The 21875-nt window shown below is 43.5% G+C and overlaps 1 protein-coding gene across 1 annotated transcript in view; it reads right to left on the reverse strand.

The window, feature by feature from the left end:
- The window catches only part of CCDC112 (coiled-coil domain containing 112), a 33217-nt gene extending 24930 nt beyond the window's left edge, over positions 1 to 8287 (reverse strand). The window contains 4 exon segments of the mRNA XM_043573337.1: positions 1854 to 1971; positions 5713 to 5826; positions 6478 to 7227; positions 8280 to 8287. Of these exon segments, the coding sequence (XP_043429272.1) occupies positions 1854 to 1971; positions 5713 to 5826; positions 6478 to 7227; positions 8280 to 8287 (990 nt within the window).
- Positions 8288 to 21875: the final 13588 nt, after the last annotated feature.

Here is a 21875-nt window from a genome sequence, read left to right on the forward strand (position 1 = left end):
TCATCCTCATACTTTCTTTTAGTTCTATAGCCATGGTTTCCTTTAGTTTTTTGAATAATTTAAAACTGCTTATTTAATTAACAGAAAACCATGGGGAAAGGGAAGAGGGAAAAAAGTTACAAACAGAGAGGGAGGGAGGCAAACCATAAGAAACTCTTAAATACAGAGAAAAAAACTGAGGGTTGATGGGGGGGTGGGGGAGAGGGGAAAGTGGGTGATGGGCATTGAGGAGGGCACTTGTTGGGATGAGCACTAGGTATTGTATGGAAGCCAATTTGACAATAAATTATACTTAAAAATAAAAAAGAAATAAATGAAACTGCTTATTTAAAAGTCTTTGTCTATTATTTTATCTAGTTTTCCTTTGTATGTCTCATAATTTTTTTTGTTAAAAACTTGACGTTTAGGGGTACCTGGGTGGCTCTGTCAGCTAAGCATCCCAACTCTTGATATAGGCTCGGGTGGTGATCTCACAGTCAAGAGATCGAGTCCTGCTATGGGCTCCTCACTGAACTGGATCCTGCTTGGGATTCTCTCTCTCCCTCTCTCATTGCCCCTCCTCCACTTGCATACATTCTCTCTTTCTCTCAAAATAAATAAACATTTAAAAAAACCTTCACTTTCCATTTGCAACTATGTGGATGGAACTAGAGGGTATCATGCTAGGTGAAATTAGTCAGAGAAAGACAAATATCATATGACTTCACTCATATGAGGACTTTATGACACAGAACAGATGAACACAGGGAAAGGGAAGCAAAAAATATATAAAAACAGGGATAGGGACAAAAACATAAGAGACTCTTAAATATGGAGAACAAACAGAGGGTTAATGGAGGGGTTGTGGGAGAGGGATGGGCTAAATGGGTAAGAGGCATTAAGGAATCTGCTCCTGAAATCATTGTTGCACCATATGCTAACTAACTTGGATGTATTTTTTTTTTTAATAAATAAATAAATAAATAAATAAATAAATAAATGAAAAAGAGAAAAAAGAAAAGAGTAACTTTGGAGAGAATGGGATATAAATATCCTATTAACAGCAAGAACAAAACATTGGGAATTAATAAAAATATATAAAATCTATATGAAGAAAAGTATAAAAGGATGTTAAAATATACTTAAAATTAAAAGTAGATTTTTTTTTTTTAGGAAATGAAAAAAAAGCTACCATATTTATGAATGAGAAGCCTAAATATTTTTAAACATGTTTTCTTCATGAAATATTTGTCAATTTCTTCTCCTTCCAAATATTTGTCAATTTCTTTTCATTCCACTAAAAATGTCATTTTGGTAAAACAAAACAAAACAAAACACAAAACCCCTTGACTTTTAAAAAATGTATTATTTGGTAGCTCTGAATACGAGATTTTCTTCCATGCCCAACATGTGTTGTTGTTGCCCTTTGTTTAGTCACCTTCCTGAACTAATCCTGTGAAGTCTGTACTCTGTGAGGCAGTTAGCTGTCACCTGACGGTTGGCTGGTCAGAATGTTTCCTAGATGCCATGAACCAGTTTGCCTCCCAGCCTTTGCTGACGTGGTCTGTGTGCGTGGCAGGACATACTGTCACCCCTCAGACGGAGAGTTTACAAGTCAACCTTAGTCTTCACTCGTCACCTGCACGGAGCTTCAAGGTTGGCCAACCATGAAAGCGTAGGGCCTTCTCACGCCCTTCCCTGGTGTATTAGTTTCCTACTGCTACTGTAACAGCTCACCAGGAATCACTTTCACACAACCTCCCTGGCTTAACACAAATTTATTCTCCTCCAGTTCTGGAGGCCAAGTGTATATTAAGGTGTGGACAAGTTTGTGTTCCTCCTGGAAGGCTTCAGAGGAAAATCTACTTCCATACTTCCTTTAGGTCCTTAAAAGCTACCTTCAGCCTTGGCTCATGCCACTTTCTCACGTCACTTCTTCCTCTTGCTTCCACTGTCACATCTCCTACTGCTGGCTCTGGTCCTTCTACATTCCTGTTATAAGGACCCTGGTGAACACATTAGGCTCAACCATTTAATCCAGGATAATCTCCCCATTTTAAGATCAGTAATTCAATCACATCTGCCAAGTCCCTTTTACCATGTAAGGTCACATAGTCACAAGTACTGGGGATTAGAATGTGAATGTCCTTGGAGAGCCAAGATTTAGCCTACCACACCTGAACATGGACATAACCCTATGCATGTGTGTGATTTTCTCTTCTTTTTTTTTTTTAAGATTTTTTTTAACGTTTATTTATTTTTGAGAGAAAGAGAAAAAGACAGAAGGTGAGCAAGGGGGGGGTAAAGAGAGAGGGAGACACAGAATCCTAAGCAGGCTCCAGGCTCTGAGCTGTCAGCACAGAGCCCGATGTGGGGCTCAAACTCATAAACCACAAGATCATGACCTAAGCTGAAGTCAGACGCTTAACCAACTGAGCCACTCAGGTGTTCCTTTTTAAGGTTTTTTTTTTTTTTAAAGTTTATTTATTTAGGGCACCTGGGTGGCTCAGTCGGTTAAGCGTCTGACTTCAGCTCAGGTCATGATCTCGTGTTCCGTGAGTTAGAGCCCCATGTTGGGCTCTGTGCTGACAGCTCAGAGCCTGGAGCCTGCTTTGGATTCTGTGTCTCCCTCTCTCCCTCCCTGACTCATCTCTCTCTCTGTCTCTCTCAAAAGTAAATAAATAGGGGCGCCTGGGTGGCGCAGTCGGTTGGGCGTCCGACTTCAGCCAGGTCACGATCTCACGGTCCGGGAGTTCGGGCCCCGCGTCGGGCTCTGGGCTGATGGCTCAGAGCCTGGAGCCTGTTTCCGATTCTGTGTCTCCCTCTCTCTCTGCCCCTCCCCCGTTCATGCTCTGTCTCTCTCTGTCCCAAAAATAAATAAACGTTGAAAAAAAGAAGTAAATAAATATTTTAAAAAGTTTATTTATTTTGAGAAACAGAGTGTGCAAATGCGAACAGGGGAGGGGCAGAAACAGAATGAGAATCTCAAGCAGGCTCGGCACTGCCAGCACAGAACCCAATGGAGTCGGGGCGGGGGGGGGGGGGGGGCGGGCTTCATTCCACGAACAGTGAGATCACGACTTGAGCCGAGTTCAAGAGTCAGAAGCTCAACAGACTGAGCTACCCAGGTGCCCAGCATGTGTGTGATTGTCTAGAGGAAATCCCTTTTGAGTAATCATTTAAAGTCAGAGAAGGAATGCGCTTCTTAACCAAAGGACTACTCCAAGCAGCCAAAGGCCATAATGTTTAGGCCATCAGAGGGAAGTTCACTGAAGAAACAAAACAAAACAGAAGACACAGCGCTTTCCTGGTAAAAGCAGAGACATACGCTAGTGTGATACTGTTACAGATACCTTTAAAAACTCATCATTCGTCTATTAAACTGATTAAGAGGGAAACGGCATTTGAGAGGAGGGTAGACAGATCTGTGGTATTCAGTGCTGAAAGGCATCGGTGAGGAAATAATATACAGATATTAGAAAGGATAGACAGGTGACATTATTACTTTTTGTTACGGGTAAGAAATTTATAGGGTTCCACACCCTAAGGAGGTTGTAGAATAAAGTACGATACAAACTGTTTCTAAAACTTCAAAGAGAATTTCTCCAAAATAACATAAAGGAACCGTTATGGACTGACTTATGTCCCTCCTAAATTCATATAGTGGAGCCCTAACCCCCTTTGTGACTGTATTTGGAGATAAGGCCTTTGAGGAGGTAATTAAAGTTAAATGAGATCATGAGGGTGGGGTCCTATTCCAAAAGGACTAGTGTCCTTATAAGAAGAGGAAGAGACCGGGCACCTGGGTGTCTTAGTTGGTTGAGTGTTTGACTTCAGCTCAGGTCATGATCTCGCGGTTCATGGGTTCGAGCATCGCATCGGGCTCTGTGCTGACAGTTCAGAGCCTGGAGCCTGCTTCACATTCCGTGTCTCTCTCACTCTCTCTCTGCCCCTACCCCCGCTCATGCTCTGTCTCTCAAAAATAAACATTTAAAAATATTTTAAAAAAAAAGAAAGAGGAAGAGACATTGGTGATCTCTCTCTGTCACTGCATGTGCACAGAGGAAAGGCCATGTAAGGACACATGAGAAGGCAGCTGTCTACAAGCCAAGAAAAGAGCTCACACCAGAAACCAATACTGGTGGTACCTTGATCTCGGACTTCTGGCCTCCACAATTGTGAGGAAAGTAATTTCTGTTGTTGAAACCACGCAGTCTGTGGTATTTTGCCACGGCAGCCCTAATGGACCCAGAGAGGAATTTTAGATATTTAAGTGAACCTCTCCTACATCATGAGGTTGTCATTAGGAAAATTATGTCTCTTCAAGAAAGCATTAGTTGGTTTTACTATTAGAGTCACTAGAAATATTCACTTAATCATATGACAAATATTCAAGTTCAGTGTTAGGCTGAGAATCTGTGTGCATAGGTACGTGTGTGGTACACTGAAGGAAGTACGAAGATGGGTAACACATAATTAAAATCCTCCAAAACCTCACAATTTGGTACGGCAGTGACCGTAATTCCTTTTTAAAAGTCCAAACACCCTTGGATTCTACTCTATCAGTGCTGTCATCATCAACTGTGAGGCTCTACCCTTCCCCCAAGTGATGAGAGCATATAAAGCAGGGTGTCTCAACCTCAACACTCTGACATTTTGGACTAGATAATTTTTCGTTTGGGCGGGGGGGGGGGGGTTGTCCTTTGGCCTCTGCCCACTAGTAGTACACACAGCACCCACCCCGGTGTGACAACCAAAAATGTCTTAAGACATCGCTAAATGTCGGGAACAGATAAAACACCTGAAACAGCTCCACAGGTGGCTCTGATCCAACCCCTGGAAAGGCAAATCTCTGGGGATCATCATGGTAGCGTGATAAAAAGGCTCATCAATTAACAGTATTAGGCAACTTGTGAGAAATGCAAATCAGGAGGCAAAACATGGTTATAAGAATTTAGAGAACAAATCACTTTGAACTAGAATGAGCCAGAAAGATTTCATGGAAAAAGCCAGCAAGATGGCTACACTACTAGGATCACGCATGAAACAAATTTTTAAAAATTATTCAATAAATATTTTCTGTGTTATGTATTTTTATAAATTTTACCCCCCCCCCGAGATCTCTGGGCCAGAGTTAGAATAATAAACAGAATTGCTGTGTGAAAACATTTGCCTGAGGTGGAATTTCCTGAGCTTATACAAGTAAAGACAGATAATCGCTGTATTTCCTTAGAAGAAGAAAATGATGGTACCTGTCCTCAGCTCACAACAGCCTTCCCTCAGTTTTGGATCGATCCTCAACTATTTAGGGAGTGCCTACTATGTTCCAGGACTACACACGATAGTGGACCTGGGAACACAATAGTGAATAAAACTTCCAAAAGTTTCTGCCCTCATACAGCTTACATTCCCACGGTGGGGGCGGACGTGTGGAGAAAAATGAAAATATGTAAGGTAGCATACGGTAATAAGGGCTATGGAGCAAAATAAAACCAGGAAAGGGAATAGGGCATATGCTAACTAAAGAGATTCGGTTTCGGGAGGTTATGAAAAGAATCACTGAGCTGATGGCATCTGAACAGAGTTACCTGGAAGGAACACAGTTAGCCGTAGAACAGACCGGGAACAGCATTCCAAACAGAGGGAATAGCAATTACAAAGGTTATAAAGTAGGAGAGTGCTAGGAATGTCTGAGGGACAACCAGGAGGCCAGGATGGCTGCAGCCAACTCACAGCAGGGGACTGGAGAAGAAGTCTAGAGAAGAAGAAGAGAAGAAGGGGGATGGTGGGGGTAACTCATGGGCCCTGTAGACAATGATAAGGACCTTGGCTTTTACTATGAGGGTTCTGAGCAGAAGAATGCCATTATTGGCCTGAATCGCCCTGGCTGTTGAAAATACTTTAGGAAGGCAAGGCTGTTAGAACACAAACCAATTAGGAAAGTATTTCAGCCAGGGAGAAATGATGGTGGGGACAAGGGCAGTGGCACTGGAGGTGTTAAGAGTGGGATTCTGGATTTATTCCGCAGCTAGAACATGGAGGAACTGCCCATGCTTTTGGGTGTGGGCTGTGAGAGAATGAGCGCAGTTAAGGGCTTTGGCTTAAGCAATTGGATCCAATAATTCCCGAGGACCCTCTGGTCCTCACTGCAGAGAAAGGGGTCCTATATGCAGATCTCTGGAAACACATCTGCCTCGGACCACCCCATATTTATTCCTCCTTGTATTCCCGGCGCAGGTACAATAACAAAGCAGCCACCAATTACTTGGCACCGAATCTCTCTCCAACCAAGCACTGTGCGAGGGCCTTCCCACACATAAGGACCACTGCTTGGTAAGATACAATGACCAGATCCAGTTTTTCGAGAAGGCACTGAGTCGCGGAGAGAATATGTTCCCCTCACAGGGCTAAGAAGAGGCAGAGCCAGGGCTTCCACCCAGGTCTTCCCTCGACTCCGAAACCACATGGAGGTAGCTCTGTAAAAGCAGATAAACGCACACGCCAAAAGCGCACAACGCCCGGCGTGGGCCAGACCGCGAGCAAAGGGAGGCTAACACCGCGCCTCCCGCCTCGGGGACCGTGCCGCCTAGGACACCTGTTCGGCGAGGGCCGGGTCCCCGTCCCGCCCCCGGCACCCACATCCCCTCGGGCCCACGCTCGCCGCCAGAGAGGCTTCCGGCCCTCCTCGATTTACCTGTTGCGGCACCGCCGCTGCTCCCATGCCGCTCCCGGTGGCCGCGCCCGCCCCCGCCACAGCCCCGGCTACCGCGGTGGCCGCCGCGGCCACCACGACCGTCGTCAGGGCGGCCATCTTTCCTCGCCAAGCTGTTCGGGCCGCAGCGGCCACCCGGGCCAGAGGGTTCTGGCCACGGGAGCTCCTGGTCCTGCAGACCGTTCCCCGTGCAACGGAGCTCTTCTGGAAGCAGAGCAAGACCTAGCCGGGACGCAGGGAGGGGCCGAGATGTGGGGCGGGGCCGGGGATCAGGGCGGAGCCGGAGCACGGGGTTGGCAGGGGGTGGGTACTGAGGGCAGGGCGGGACCGAGGGCAGGGCGGGGCTGGGGCATGGGGCGGGGCCGAGGTGCGGGCGGTGCCGAGGAGCAGGGTGGGGAAGGGGAGCATGGGGCGGGGCCAAGGGCTGGGCAGGGCCGAGATGTGGGGCAGGGCCTGGACTGGGCTGGGCCGGGATGCAAGGAAGGGCCGAGCTGGGCGGGGCTGGATCACAGGGTGAGGTAGGAGCTCTGGCCTGGCTGGAGCGCAGACGGGGTTGAGAGATGGGTTAGGGCCAGTGCGCAGGGTGGGTCAGGCAGGGGCCGGGTCAAGGTGTGGGGCGGGGCCAGAGCGCGGGACCGAGGCGCCCCCTAGCAGCCGTGGGGCAGGGTGGAGGTGGAGACTGGGCGGGATGCGGGGCGGGGCCGGAATGCGGACTGAGCTGGGCCAGAGTGCAGGCAGGGAGGGACCTGGGTATCTTCAGGGCGCGGCCGGATTACAGGTGTGGGCGGAGCAAGGGGCGGGGTGGAGGGCAGGGGGCGGGGCCTGAGTGCGGGGCGGGGCTACAGGCCAGAGCCTCACTATGCCTGCGGGTTTGTGTACACTTTGACCCAGCACTTGTCTACACTCGTTCAGCAAAATCTTGCTAATCCCCTTATTCACCTCTGATTCCGGACCCCCCTTTTACTGTCAAATCTATTCGTGTCATATATAGATACAGCTCTACCTATAGATGTACAGAGATATTTTACATAGTAGAACTTCCTTCTAGGTTTCTACAAAGCACTGGTAAAACTGAGTGAAAATGAAAAAGCACTTATTTATGGGCTTGAACAATAAACTCTATTTCACACTTTAAAAGAAACGAAACAGGGCATTCTGCACACTGTCAGATACCAGAGGCAAAAATGCCACACTTGGTCAATAAGAAAAGAGATTCCAAAGATACTGTGTCAGGGAGGTGGAAAAAGGCCACAGATGATCCCTCCAGTCAAAGCATAGTGGAATGCACCGCCTGTTTGAAGAAATGGATTCATTCATTCATCCCTTCACTTAATCAACATCCAGCTCCTTCTAGATGCCAAGGGCTGTTCTAGGCCTTTGGAATTCATCGTAGACTTGGACAGTGTAGACTTAGACACACACACACACACACACACACACACACACACAAGGTTCCTTCCAACTTTTAGTCGGCAATTTAAACAAGTAAACAAATAGGGTATTTTTTGAGTACTTACTTTGTGTCCGCACTGTTCTAAGTAACCCAGTTAAGTATTATCATCTCCATTTCACAGATAAGGATACAAACCTAGGCATCCTGACCAGGGACAATCCTGATAGAGAAATTACACAGGTAGGTGGATAAATGTTTCTGTACCCCAGGAGGCAGACTGGAGCTAAAGATGTGACTTTGGCCTTCATCTGCATTTAGAAAATATTTTAAATAACTCTGAATGAGCTCACACAGGGAGTGTATAGATTGAAGTCTGACAACTGAGTCCTAGGGCCCTCCAACATAAGTGACCATGGACAGGAGGAGAAGGGAGACTCAGAAGGAGAGAAGGGAGAAAAACCACAAGTCTTTGGAAGAAAAACATGTTTTGAGAAGGAGAGAATGATCAACTGTGCGGTTTGCTCCCTGGGAGGTGAGTGAGATGAAAACAGGGAATGATGGTTGGATTTGGCAATGGGGAGGCCATGGCCACTGGACAAGAGCACCACCAGCGGGATGGTGAGGACCAAAGCCTCGCTGAGAGGGATGAGGAGATATCGAAGGCGAGGAATAGAAATGACAGGTATTTCACAGATTGTGTGATGCAGGTGACCAGATAAATGAGGTGCTAGCTGGAAAATGTGTGACCAGAGAAGATGTGTGATCCTTGCTGTGTTGTGTTCCCAGGGTGAGGACTCGTAGAGGGTGTTTGTGCCCTGGAGCCCAGGGCACAAGTGAAAAGGCCGGTGTTTGACCTTTTTTTATTTAAAAACAAAACATTTTTTTAATGTTTATTTTTGAGAGAGAGAGACAGAGTATGAGCAGGGGAGGGGCAGAGAGAGAAGAAGACACAGAATCTGAAGCAGGCTCCAGGCCCTGAGCTGTCAGCACAGAGCCTGACCCAGGGCTGGAACCCACGGACCATGAGATCATGACCTAGGCCAAAGTCACACAGTTAACCAACTGAGCCACCCAGGTGCCCTGGGGTGTGGACTCTTCCTGACTGGAGTGTTTCAGCACAAGGTGGTTGGTAGATGTGGGGAGACCAGAGGATCTTCTCTCCTTTCCCTGTTAAGTATATAAATTATGTGTCATTTATATACTTACATTTTGTCCCAAATGAGGTCTGTTGCTATAGCACCGCCTGAGCTCTTGTTGCTGTTAGTCTAGAAAAATCTGGCAGCCTCAGGGGAAAAACAGCCAATCAACAATTTCAATTCAGTGGTCTCTGCAAGGGGCAACACAGGAATGGGTGGACACTCTACGGGAATATACGTGCAACAATTAAGATGCCGGCTATGTTGAAGGCTTTCAGTGGTTTATCAGGACGGAGAATTCCAAGAAATGATTAAGAATCTCATAAACAGAAAACCAGAGCAGGCTTTTGCAGTGAGATTAGGAAGCTGCCTGGGTCCTCACTTCCAGGCCCCTTTCAGTGATCAAAGCTACAAAATATATTGTTATTACACGGTGTCATTGTCTTGCATTTTGCACTAATTCTAATTTAATATCAGAGGTTTGTCTTTCCTTAACCTCTTTTGGATTTGCCTTTCTCGCATACCGAAAATCTTAGTTCCTTAGGCCACGAACATATTACTTAATTGCTTTTTCTCGCAAAAATTGCATACTCTCAAATTAGAGTTCCACTATCTCCACTAATAGTCAACCCACTGAGTGAAATTTTTGCAGTTCTTTTGTCCTTAGACTATGTCCTGCACTGGCTATCCCATCAGAGTATTTATTTTTTTAATGTTTATTTATTTTCGAGAGACCAGAGAGACAGAGCACAAGTGGGGAAGAGGCAGAGAGAGAGAGACACACAGAATTGGAAGCAGGTTCCAGGCTCTGAGCTGTCCGCACAGAGACGGTTTACTGAAATCTGTCTTTTCTCTCTATGGTTATGGCATCAATTTGTTTATAGCTGGGTTCTTTCGATTGTATTTGTGTTCAGTTTCAGTGCTTCCTCTTTTTTATTTTCTTTCTGGTTTACTTTTTTAAAGAGATGTAAAACATATGTGACATATGTAAAGCCAAAATGATCTGACAAGGTCTATTTAAAGAAGTCTTACTAACACATCCTCTCCGTGCCATTTCAAATGATCCTCGACATGTAAACATTTTTATTAATTTCTGGCTTGCCTTTCACATTTCTTTCTGCAAAAATGAGTGTATACACACACACACACTTATACCTATGCCTACATATATAACATATATATTATGTGCTATATATCTTACATGTGTCATATGTGTGTCATATATAACATATATGTGTTACTTATGTAGGCATATGTATAATCTTATATATATATATATATATATATATATATATTTCCTTTCTCTTACAAAAACATGTAGCATATTGTATTGTCTTATAGCTGCCGTGACAAAGTATCGCAAACTCAGTGGTTTATAACAATAGAAACTTATTCTCGGGGCGCCTGGGTGGCTCAGTCGGTTGAGCATCCGGCTTCAGCTCAGGCCACGATCTCGAGGGTCCGTGAGTTCGAGCCCCGCATCCGGCTCTGGGCTGATGGCTCAGAGCCTGGAGCCTACTTCCGATTCTGCGTCTCCCTCTCTCTCTGCCCCTCCCCCGTTCATGCTCTGTCTCTGTCTCAAAAATAAATAAATGTAAAAAAAAAAATTTTTTTTTAAATAAAAATAAAAAAAAGAAACTTATTCTCTCACAGTTCAAGAAGCTAGAAGCCCCTTCTTGGGGCTCAGAGGGGATATCTGTCCGATGGCGCTCTCCAACTTCTGACGGTCACTGGCAAGCCGCAGTGCTCCCGGGCTTGTGGAAGCATTACTCCAGCGTCTGCTCCCATCTTTCCATGGGCTCTCCCAGCATGATGGCTCTCTGTGTCCAAATTTTCCTCTTCTTATAAGGGCACCAGTCATTGGATTAGGGTCCATCCTAATCCAGTATAACCTTATCTTAACTTGACTACAGCTGCAAAGGTCCCATTTCCAACTAAGTTCACAGGTACTGGGCGTTCGGACTTCAGCATCTCTTGGGAAGACACAATTCAACTCATAACACATACTGTATATAATCCTCTACATGTTACGTTTTTCACCTAATAATATCTCTGGGAACTCACTTGGTATCACTTCACAGAAATCTTCCTCTTTTTTTTTTTTTTTTAAGTTTGTTTATTTTGAGAGAGAGAGAGAACAGGAGGGGTGAGAGAAGGAGGGAGAGAAAGAGAATCCCAAGCAAGCCCCACCCTATCAGCACAGAGCCCCATGTGGGGCTCAAACTCATGAACTGTGAGATCATGACCTGAGCTAAAACCAAGAGTCAGATGCTCAACCGAGCCACCCAGGCGCCCCTACGTTTGCATCTTTGAAGAGTGAAGATTTTCCTTTAAATTTATTCCGAAGCTTTTTAAAGAAAAATTTATTTATTTTTGAGAGACAGAGAGAGCACAAGCAGGGGAAGGGCAGAGAGAAAAGGAGACACAGAATCCAAAGCAGTATCCGGGCTCTGTGCTGTCAGCTCAGCTAACATGAGGCTCAAACCCACAATCTGTGAGATCATGACCTGAGCTGAAGTCAAATGCTTAACCTACTGAGCCACCCAGGAGCCCCTATTCCTGTGTTTTTTATTGCAACTATAAGTGTGATTTTCCTTTCTTTCATATCATCTCACTAGTTATTCTTTGAATTTGAATATGTGAAGATAATAGATTTTTGTTAAATTTTTATATTGCTGCTTGAATCAATTCTCTTAATTTTGGTCTTATTTTTAGAGTGATTCTTTTAGGGTTTCCATTTATGCTACGATATTATCTGCAAACAGAGATCATGTCAGAGCTTCCCTTCCAATTCTCATATTTATATTCCAACTAGAAAGAAGGAAGAGGACTGCAAGTTTGAGTTTCCCTGAAATCAGATCATGAGTCAAGGACGTGAGCAAAGGGAGGGACCTTATTTGGGCTGTGGTCCCAGGAAGCCAAGTGAAGGAAGGGAGAAAACCCTAAAAAGAGGCTTTATTAGTTATTGCTGTGGACAGTTGGACTAACTCTACCTAGATCTCCTAAGGAAGGTCACAGAACAATCCTTAGAATAGCTCCACCAAGGGATGGAGACGCTGAGGTATCCAATTAAGATATGCCTGTTAAGGGGCACCTGGATGGCTCAGTCGGTTGAGCGTCTGACTTTGGCTCAGGATATGATCTCGCTGTCTTGTGAGTTCGAGCCCCACATTGGGCTCTGTGCTGATAGCTCAGAGCCTGGAGCCTGCTTCCGATTCTGTGTCTCCCTCTCTCTCTGCCCCTCCCCTGTTCTCTCTCTCTCTCTCTCTCTCAAAAATAATAAACATTAAAAAAAAAGATATAGCTGTTAAGGAAGAGTGAGGGAAGGTCTGGATAAAAGAAGAAAGTGTGAGCATGTATTAGAAAATAATAATCCTTACATTTGATTGCCTGTTGTGTACCAAACACTCTCATTAATCTCATAACTACCCCTTGGTGTAAATAAAGTTGGAGTGGGTGGCTCAGTCAAGCGTCCGACTTCAGCTCAAGTCACGATCTCACAGTTTGTGAGTTCAAGCCCTGTGTAGGGCTCTGTGCTGACAGCTCAGAGACTGGAGCCTGCTTTGGATTCTGTGTCTCCCTCTCTCTCTGCCTCTCCCCTGCTTGTGCTCTATCTCTCTCTCTCTCATAAATAATAAATGAATAAACTTTTTAAAAATGCATTTATTTCTTTATTTTGAGAGTGAGAGAGAGCACAAGTGGGGAGGAGCAGAGAGAGAGGCAGGGAGAGAATCCCAAGCAGGCTTGGATTGCACTGACAGTGCAACCTCATGTGCAAACTCATGAACTGTGAGATCATGACCTGAGCTGGAATCAAAAAATCAGACGCTTAACTGACTGAGCCACCCAAGGCGCCCCTAACAAACTTTTATAGATAATATGGCTTGAATATGACAGAGCCAACTACAGAGCCTGGATCTGACTTAATAATTAATACTTACTTTCCTAAACCACAATAACCTCCAGGTCTGTTTTGCAGACTACTTTTTTCTAAAGGCCAGTGGAAAATAAAGAAGATAATCAATTGTGTTTGAATGGGTGTTGTTGTTTTTTTTTTAATTTTTAATGCTTATGTATTTTTGAGAGAGAGAGGGATACAGAGTGTGAGTGGGAGAGAGGCAGAGAAAGAGAGACAGGGAGACCCAGAATCCGAAGCAGGCTCCAGGCTCTGGGCTGTCAGCGTAGGGCCCGATGCGGGGCTTGAACCCACAAACTGCGAGATCATGCTCTGAGCTGAAGCCAGACGTTTAACCAACTGAACCACCAGGCACCCCTGAATGGGTGTTTTTTATTCTTTTGCAGGCAGTCCTAGGTTGGCAACCCTCACATCAACCTCAGGGAAATGAAAAATCTCCATTTGGTAGTTTTATGACTACACCACTTAGTCCCCAAAGAACACTTTTCCCTGCGAATTTCAACCTATGTGATGAGCATAAATCCATCATTTCTGAAAAAATGAATTTCAGAAAAAGTTATTGTAGGGTCATTCTTTTGCAGGTTGATAGAAAATTAAACTCATATGTCATCTCTGTATTTCCTTGGGTTTCTAGGAAAGTTTTCAGAAACTTCTAGCTCATAGGAATGAAATAACTTTTCGATACGTATTTACTCTTGCTTGAGAATTTTCAACAAAAAGCATAGCCCTAGACGTAAGTGTGGAAGTTAAACAATTGTACATCAAGAAAATAAAAAAGAAAATAAAAAAGAAAATACCAAGTAATGTTTGGGACTTCCATAATGTTGGAAATTTTTAATAATTCTCATGTATTAATTTGAACAGGTATGCTGGCTCTCTCTGCGCTCTTTCTTTCTTTCTTTCTTTTTAATATGGAATTTATTGTCAAATTCGTTTCCATACAACACCCAGTGCTTATCCCAACAGGTGCCCTCCTGCGCTTCTTTTTATGTGAGAAAAATAATCGTCTATTTTTAAAACCACTCCTTTTTTTGGATTTTTATTACACATAAGCAGAGATAATCCTGATAATGCCAGTTTAACATTTACTGGTGCCTGTAAAACATAACACAAAATAAATGTCTAGTGACGTGCACAGAAACATTTTACGGCTTGCTCACACTGGAAGGGCTATAAACGTTAGGGCTATGGTGAAGGAAAGACTGTAGATACCAAGCCAAGGTGCCAAGGACGGGGATATACGCAGAAGTGGATGTCCCACCCCAATCTGGGCATGAAAATAGGCGGTATCGAGAGGCTGCTCCCAGGCTGTTATAGATCACTATGCGCGAAGTACCTGGTGGCAATCTTGGTAGAATCAAGGATAAAATAAGGGAAAACAGAAAGGTTTTGGTTTTGTACAAATATGTATGTCCAAGCGTGTGCTTGACCTGGCTGCTGGCCAGTATAAGTGAATGACTGCTTGTGTAGGTCTGTTTCCTCCACCTATCAATATTTCTGTAAGGACTGGTTTTTAGCTTGGGAGGCAGGGATGTTCACTCTCTTAGGATCATAGCTGTCAGACTCCTATAGCAAAACCACTCTTTTCATTTAAGGCTGCCAAGCCATGGGGAGACAACCTGGAGCCTGGAGCCTTCAGTATAGAGTAGACTAAATGATCTATTTTATAAGCTAGATCTGACATATATTGAACTCTGTTCACTGAAAAGAAATAATACTTCTTTTTTTAACACTCATGGAACATTCACAAAAATTGACCATATATGTAGGCCACAAAAACCTCAATAAATACCAGAAAGCAGAAATAACACAGACCTGGGGCGCCGGGGTGGCTCAGTTGGTTAAGCATCCAGCTCTTGATTTCAGCTCAGATCATGATCTCATGGTTCAAGCCCCACGTTGGGCTCTGCCCTGACAGTGGAGAACCTGTCTGGAACTCCTTTTCCTCTCCCTGCCCCTCCCCCTGCTTGCATGCACGCTCTCTCTCTCAAATAAATAAATATTGAAAAAAAAAATAACACAAACATAATTCTCTGATCAGAAAGCAAATCAACTGAGAAGACAAAAAGACCCTGTGACCTGAAACTTTAAAACTCTAAAAGAAGTCCAGGGGTGCCTGGCTGGCTCAGTCAGTAGAGCATGCTGGCTCAGTCAGGGTCATGAGCTCAAGCCCCACGTTGGGCATGGAACCAACTTAAAAAAAAAAATTAAAAAATAATTTTAAAAACTCTCAGAAAAGTCTAGAGTCAACGAAGATATCAAAACTAAATTTGCCATTTAATTACAAAAAACACTGGTAATGCTACATATTAGTACCCAGGGATTATAGCTAAAGCAATCCTCAGAAGCAAATTTGTGGAGCTAAACATTATATTAGTAAATAAGAAAGAATAAAAGTAAATTAATTAACCACCTGACTCAGGAAGACAGAGGCAAGATCAACAACCAAAAGGAAAGAAGGAAAAATGAACTGAGAAATGTGAAAGCAGAAAACAATAAAATTAAAATCAGAGAAATGATCTCAATGAATACATTTATCAATTAAAAAGGGTAGGGGCACCCGATGGCTCAGTCAGTTAAGTGTTCAACTCTTGATGGTTCGTGAGATCAAGCCCCGAGTTGGGCTCTGTGCTGGCAACGCAGAATGAAAGAAGGAACGAATGAATGAACGAATGAACTTTAAAAAAAAAAGGGTAAACTAAACTACTAGCTAACCTGATTAAAAAAGCACAAATATACATACTATAAAATTCAAAGCAAAATTAAAAAAAAATCATAGATGACTATTTTGCTTAATTGTCTGCAAATAAATTTGAAAATCCAGATGAAATGAATAGTTTTTCTAAGAAAATACAATTGATAGGGGCACCTGGGTGGCTTAGTTGGTTAAGCGTCTGACTTCAGCTCAGGTCATGATCTCACAGTTCATGAGTTCAAGCCCCGTGTTGGGCTCTGTGCTGACAGCTCAGAAGTCTAGAGCCTGCTTTGGATTCTGTGTCTCCCTCTCTCTCTGTCCCTCCCCTGCTCACGCTCTGTCTTTCTCCCTCTCTCAAAAATAAACATTTAAAAAATTAAGAAAATACAATTTAATAAAATTGGTAAAATAAAAATCTAAAAATTACCTATTAAAAACCTAAGAAAAAGGATAAAAATTGTTACAATGGTAGACTCCCAAAGAACACCAGGCCCAGAGGACCTCACAGGCTGATCCAGAGGACTGGATCCTTAAGGAGAGTCCTCCTTATTCCAGAGGACTTCACAGGCTGATCTTAACCAAATCTTAGGAACTAAATAGGCTCTAATGCTTTTCAAATTATTCCAGAACAGAGACAAAAGAGAAAAGCTTCACAATTCTGGTAGTAAAAGTGACGTATGCTTACCAAAAACTGACAGGTAGCATAAAGAAAATTACTGACAAAAATCAATTATGAACATTGAACGCAAAAAACGTTCAGCAGTTTCAGAAACTGAATCCAGGGGCACCTTAGAAGAATTAAAGGGAAAACAGCTCCCCCCCCCCCCCCCGGGATTGCATTGCAAGAATAATTCAGGATCACTCACTATGGTAGGAAGCAGTTGGGTTTATTTGGTTGGCTCACTCAACATCTATTTTAGTCTCTTTTTGGCGTGCCATCCCATACTGCGGAGACTGGTAAGCTCGGGAATTCTCATTTCCCAGAGTCCCTTGCAGCTAGGGTCCTCAATGTATGTTATGTTCGCCCATCAGAGGCACTTGTGTGAAACTCGATTTCAGAACTCAATTAAATAGGGAAAGAGGTGGTGCCTGAGGCACCCGTTTTGCTGGAGTTGATTGTAGCAGACGTGGTGAAACAGTGGAGCTAACGGTCCAGCATCAGTTCATCAGTTTTGAAATCCAGAGGCGACAGATAATTCTGGCAGCAACGCCTCATTCCCAGATTACATTAAGACAGTGTGCTCCTGGGGGCGCCTGGATGGCTCAGTTGGTTAAGTGTCCAACTTCAGCTCAGGTCATGATCTCACAGTTTGTGAGTTCGAGCCCCACATCGGGCTCTGTGCTGCCAGCTCAGAGCCTGGAGCCTGCTTTGGAATCTGTCTCCTCTCTCTGCCCCTCCCCACTTGTGCTCTCTGTCTCTCAAATAAATAAATAAATAAATAAATAAATAAATGAAAAAAAATTTTTTAATTACATTAAAAAAAAGACGGTGTGCTCCTGGAGCTAATGGATGGGAGCATGGCTTCCTGACCATGGTGGAGGGAGCCCATCTCTTGGCATGGCTTTGGGAATTATTCTTAGAACCTGCTCCCCCCGCCCTCCCGATTTGTGAGCACTTGATTCCCTGTATTAAATCCCTTTCTATTTCCTGCAACTGAACTCAGGCTGATAAAATAGATTAAAAGAGAAAAAAGAATTGTATGATTTTCTGCAAAGATGATGCAGTTGATAGATTTCAACATCCACATTTGATTTTTAAAAAATCTTCCCGGGCACCCGGGTGGCTCAGTTAGCATACAACTCTTGATTTTGGCTCCGTTCATGATCTCACGGTTTGTGAGTTCAAAGCCCACATTGGGCTCTGTGCTGGCAGTGCGGAGTCTGCTTGGAATTCTCTTGCTCTCCCTCCCTCCCTTCCCCTCCCACACACACGCGTTCTCTCTCTCTCAAAATAATGAAATAAACTTAAAAAAACCTTCTTAAAATAGGAAAGATGAATCTTTTTAAAAGCCAGCAATATGTCTAATGAGGAAACACTGAAGCATTCCTGTGAAAATCAACAGCAAGGGGCATCTTGCTGGCTCAGTTGGTAGAGCACGTAACTCTTGTTCCTGGGGTCGTGAGTTCAAGCCCCACGTGGGGCATGGAGCCTACTTAGAAAAACAACATAAAGTGGAAAAGATGTTTAATGTTAAAAAAAAGAAAACAGCAAGACAATTATGTCTACAGTCTCCATTATTATTTAGCATAGTTCTGGACATTTAACCAACATAATCAGACAAGACAAAGGCACAGGGGGTATAACCATTAGAAGAGAGATACATTTATTACTATTTAGAGATAACTGTATACCTAGAAAACTCAAGAAACTCAATTATAAATCTATTATAAACCATATGAGAACTTATGACCTGCAAGGATATAAAATTCATGTATGAAAATCAACTGATTTCACCTATACAAACAGTAACGACCAGTTAGCAAACATAAGGGATACATATCAGTTATACCTCAGTGAAGAAAGAAGAAAAAAAGAATGAAAGGAAGGAAGGAAATAAAGACCAAATAAAGACCCAGTGGAAATAAAGACCCAAATTACAATAGCAAAAAATAAAATCCCTAAAAACAAACTGATAAAGACGATATTTTAAATGCTTTTGTTTTGCTCACATCTGAAGGAGAGTCGGCTTAGTTGAGAACTCTAGATAAAAGTAAAGTTCCCTCAGAATGCTGAAGAAACTATTCTGTTGTCTCTTCTATCCAGTACTGCCACTGCGGAGCCCAATATTAATCTGATTCTTGTCTGCCTGCAGCTGATCTGCTCCTTCAGTTTGGAAGTGGTTTTGTGTTGTTATTGTTGTTGCTGTTGTTTTGGGTGGTTTTTTTTTGTTTTTGTTTTTTTTTTTCCCCAGGATTTTAAGTAATCTCTGTACCCAGCATGGGGCTGGAACTCACAACCCCCAAATCAAGAGTCATTTGCTCCACCCACTGAGCCAACCAGGCACCCCAGGAAGCTCTTTTGAAAAGCAAACACAAAAGCAAATCTTCTAGCTATTAATTGCCAGAGGGTTGAGCAGGGCTAAAAGCCTGCCACATCCAGTAGAACATTACCCTTCTCTCCACCACATCTCCTACCACAACGCCTACTTGCTGTGGATCACACAATGCCAAAAATCTAAGCAAAATCAGTCTTCAACCAATTCAGCTCAAATTCTTCAATGATTTCCTACTCAAAGAATTTGACCACCTCACCTTTCCAACTACATAAAACTGCATTTCAGTTTTTAACCACCAGATGTCACCTGAGAAACAGTAAGCAAGAGTCTATATTTGAATCTTCGCAGAAGAAAAATATTGTTATCTTTTATGCATGAAAATTAGAATGTTCTTGGTAGGATATATCAGCAAGAGGGGTAGGAAGGTGCATACTAGTTGAAATGTGGCAGATAAATAAAAATATTTACGTGTATTTAGATTCTCAAATAGAGTCAACTGACGATATCAGTTTTCCAAATGTTATACTAACACTAAGAGCTCTTTTTAGCGGAAGTCATTGGAATAGTTTTTAATGCTACCAATTTCTAATATCTATTGGTATGAAAAAACACCCCAAAACTTACTTACTTACACCAGAAGGTAAACCAAAATAATAGAGATGAGTAACTTTGAAGTTCATGAACTAATTTTTATCGACAACCCCATTCCCTCTTCTGTAATCTATTATTTTCTTATGTGTGTGACCAGACTCCTTCAATGACCTATAAAACCCTGCATGATCTGGCCCCGACCACCTTTCCTGCTTCTCTCTCCTACCTTCCTGGCTCTCCCCAGCTGCCCTGGGCTTCTTACAAATCCAGGAATGTGGCAGTGTCCCTTTGCATATGTTAGGGGTTCTGTCTGGAATGAGCCTCCAACCCTCTTTTATCTTATGAGTCATGAGCCTCCAGGACATAGTTTGAATGCCAGCTCCCAAGGAAGCCTTTCTTGGCCACGGTCAGTGCTGTCTAGATTTGGATTCCTTCCAATCTGCTTTTCCTTCATAATAGTTGACACCATCTGTTATTATCTACTTGTGTGGTGATTTGATCTAGATGAGAACCACCTCCATGGGGCACCCTTGTATCTCTGCCATCTAGGCCACAGTAGAGTTTCAATTTTTTTTCTAGTTTATTTATTTTGAGAGAGAGCGTGCAAGCCTGAGTGGGGGAAGGGGAGAGAAAGAGGGAGAGAGAGAAAATCCCAAGTAGGTCCTGTGCTGTCAGTGCAGAGTCCAACTCAGGGCTCGACCTCACAAACCTCCAGATCATGACCTGAGAGGAAACCAGGAGTTGGACGCTCGACCAACTGAGCCACTGAGACACCTCAAGTTTTTTTGTAAAGTGTGTTTTTTTTAGTTTATCTAGGCCACAGTAGAGTTTACTCAATAGCACTTAATAAATATTTGTTGAAAGAATTATTGAATACAGGTTACAATGTTTGTGCACATCTCCCATTAGAATGCAATCTTCATGGAGGATGATCTTTGTTCTGTCCACTCTTGCAACCCTATGCCTAGAAGAGGCCCACTGTAGGCATTAATGTTGTTAAATGGATCCTTGAACAAATGAATGAGTATACATGGTTGACAAACAGTCTGGCCAGCTATGAGGCAAATTTGTTTTTAATTCTTTTGGAGAGAGAGAGAGAGAGAGAGAGTAAGAGTGTGTGCACGAGTGGGCAAAGGGTGGAGAGAGAGAGAGGGAGAGAGAGAGAATCCCAAGCAGGGCCAGCTGCCAGAGCCTGACTTCGCGCTTGACTTGATCTCACAAACTGCAAGATCGTGACCTGAGCCGAAGTCAAGAGTCGGCTGCTTAACCGACTGAGCCACCCAGGTGCCCCATCTATGAGGCAAATCTTAAGTGAAATAACATTTTTTTTTAAAGTAGAAATTTAGTTTCTTATCACCTTCATTTGCTGACTCAAAAACCAACCAAACATGGACGCTAAACCCTTTCCTAGGGTTTTCTTCCTTCCTAGGGAGATCACAGGGATTTTTCACTAGGACCATGCAGTGCAGTTATGACTGATTCACAGCTGGGTGGAAGGCTGGAGAAGCTCTTCCACGTGATGAAGGGCTTGCAAAGGGGATTTTTCTGGGTGCTGCCACAAGCTAGCTCAGAGACTCTGATTGGAAATACTCAATTATTCCGCAAATATTATCCATTTATTCAGTAGCGTTTTACAGAATAACCATTATGTGTCTGTGACACTGCTTGAAGCTAGGGCTATAAAGCCAAATGAGACATGGTCCTGGCCCTCAAGAAGCTTGTCATCTTTTAGGGAAGACAGACCAATAAACTCATCGCTGAAGTCCAGTATGGCCCACATAAATATTCTGCACAGTGTATCAGTAGAATACACAGCTCAAATTAATTTGAATTGTGGTCAGGGGTCTTCGGGAGAGCTTCCTTAAGGAGGAGACACCCAAGCTTAGTTTTCAAGGGTAAGAAGCCTTCAGTTACAGAAAGAAGAGCAGGGCCCCCAGATGGCTCAGTTGGTTAAGCATCTCACTTCAGGTCAGGTCATGATCTTGTAGTTCATGAGTTCGAGCCCTGTATCAGGCTCTCTGCTATCAGCATGGAGCCCACTTCAGATCCTCTCTTCCCCTTTGTCTCTGCCCCTCCCTTGCTTTTGCACTCTCTTTCTCTCAAAAATAAACGTGAAAGAAAGAAAGAAAGAGAGAGAGAAAGAAAGAAAGAAAGAAAGAAAGAAAGAAAGAAAGAAAGAAAGAAAGAAAAGAAAGAAGCACCACTTTCTAGAAAACAACTTGCAGAAGGGCACAGAGCACCGGGGCACAATGGCTGGTTTAGAGGACCTAAAAAAAAGTCAGCATGGCTCTAACAAAGCATGGGGCTGTTTCAACCAGAAGCTAAGAGACTCTCAGTGACCCTGAAAGAGTTGGGAAGCTGATTCCTCCACCCCCACTCTCCCAGCCCAATCTCCCAATGAATAATAATTCTCTTTTTGTACATAAGGCAACGATAAATCAGAGACAGAAGTCTTCA

The sequence above is a fragment of the Prionailurus bengalensis genome, chromosome A1 (genome assembly GCF_016509475.1).
Source record: "Prionailurus bengalensis isolate Pbe53 chromosome A1, Fcat_Pben_1.1_paternal_pri, whole genome shotgun sequence".
NCBI classification, from domain to species: Eukaryota; Metazoa; Chordata; class Mammalia; order Carnivora; family Felidae; genus Prionailurus; species Prionailurus bengalensis.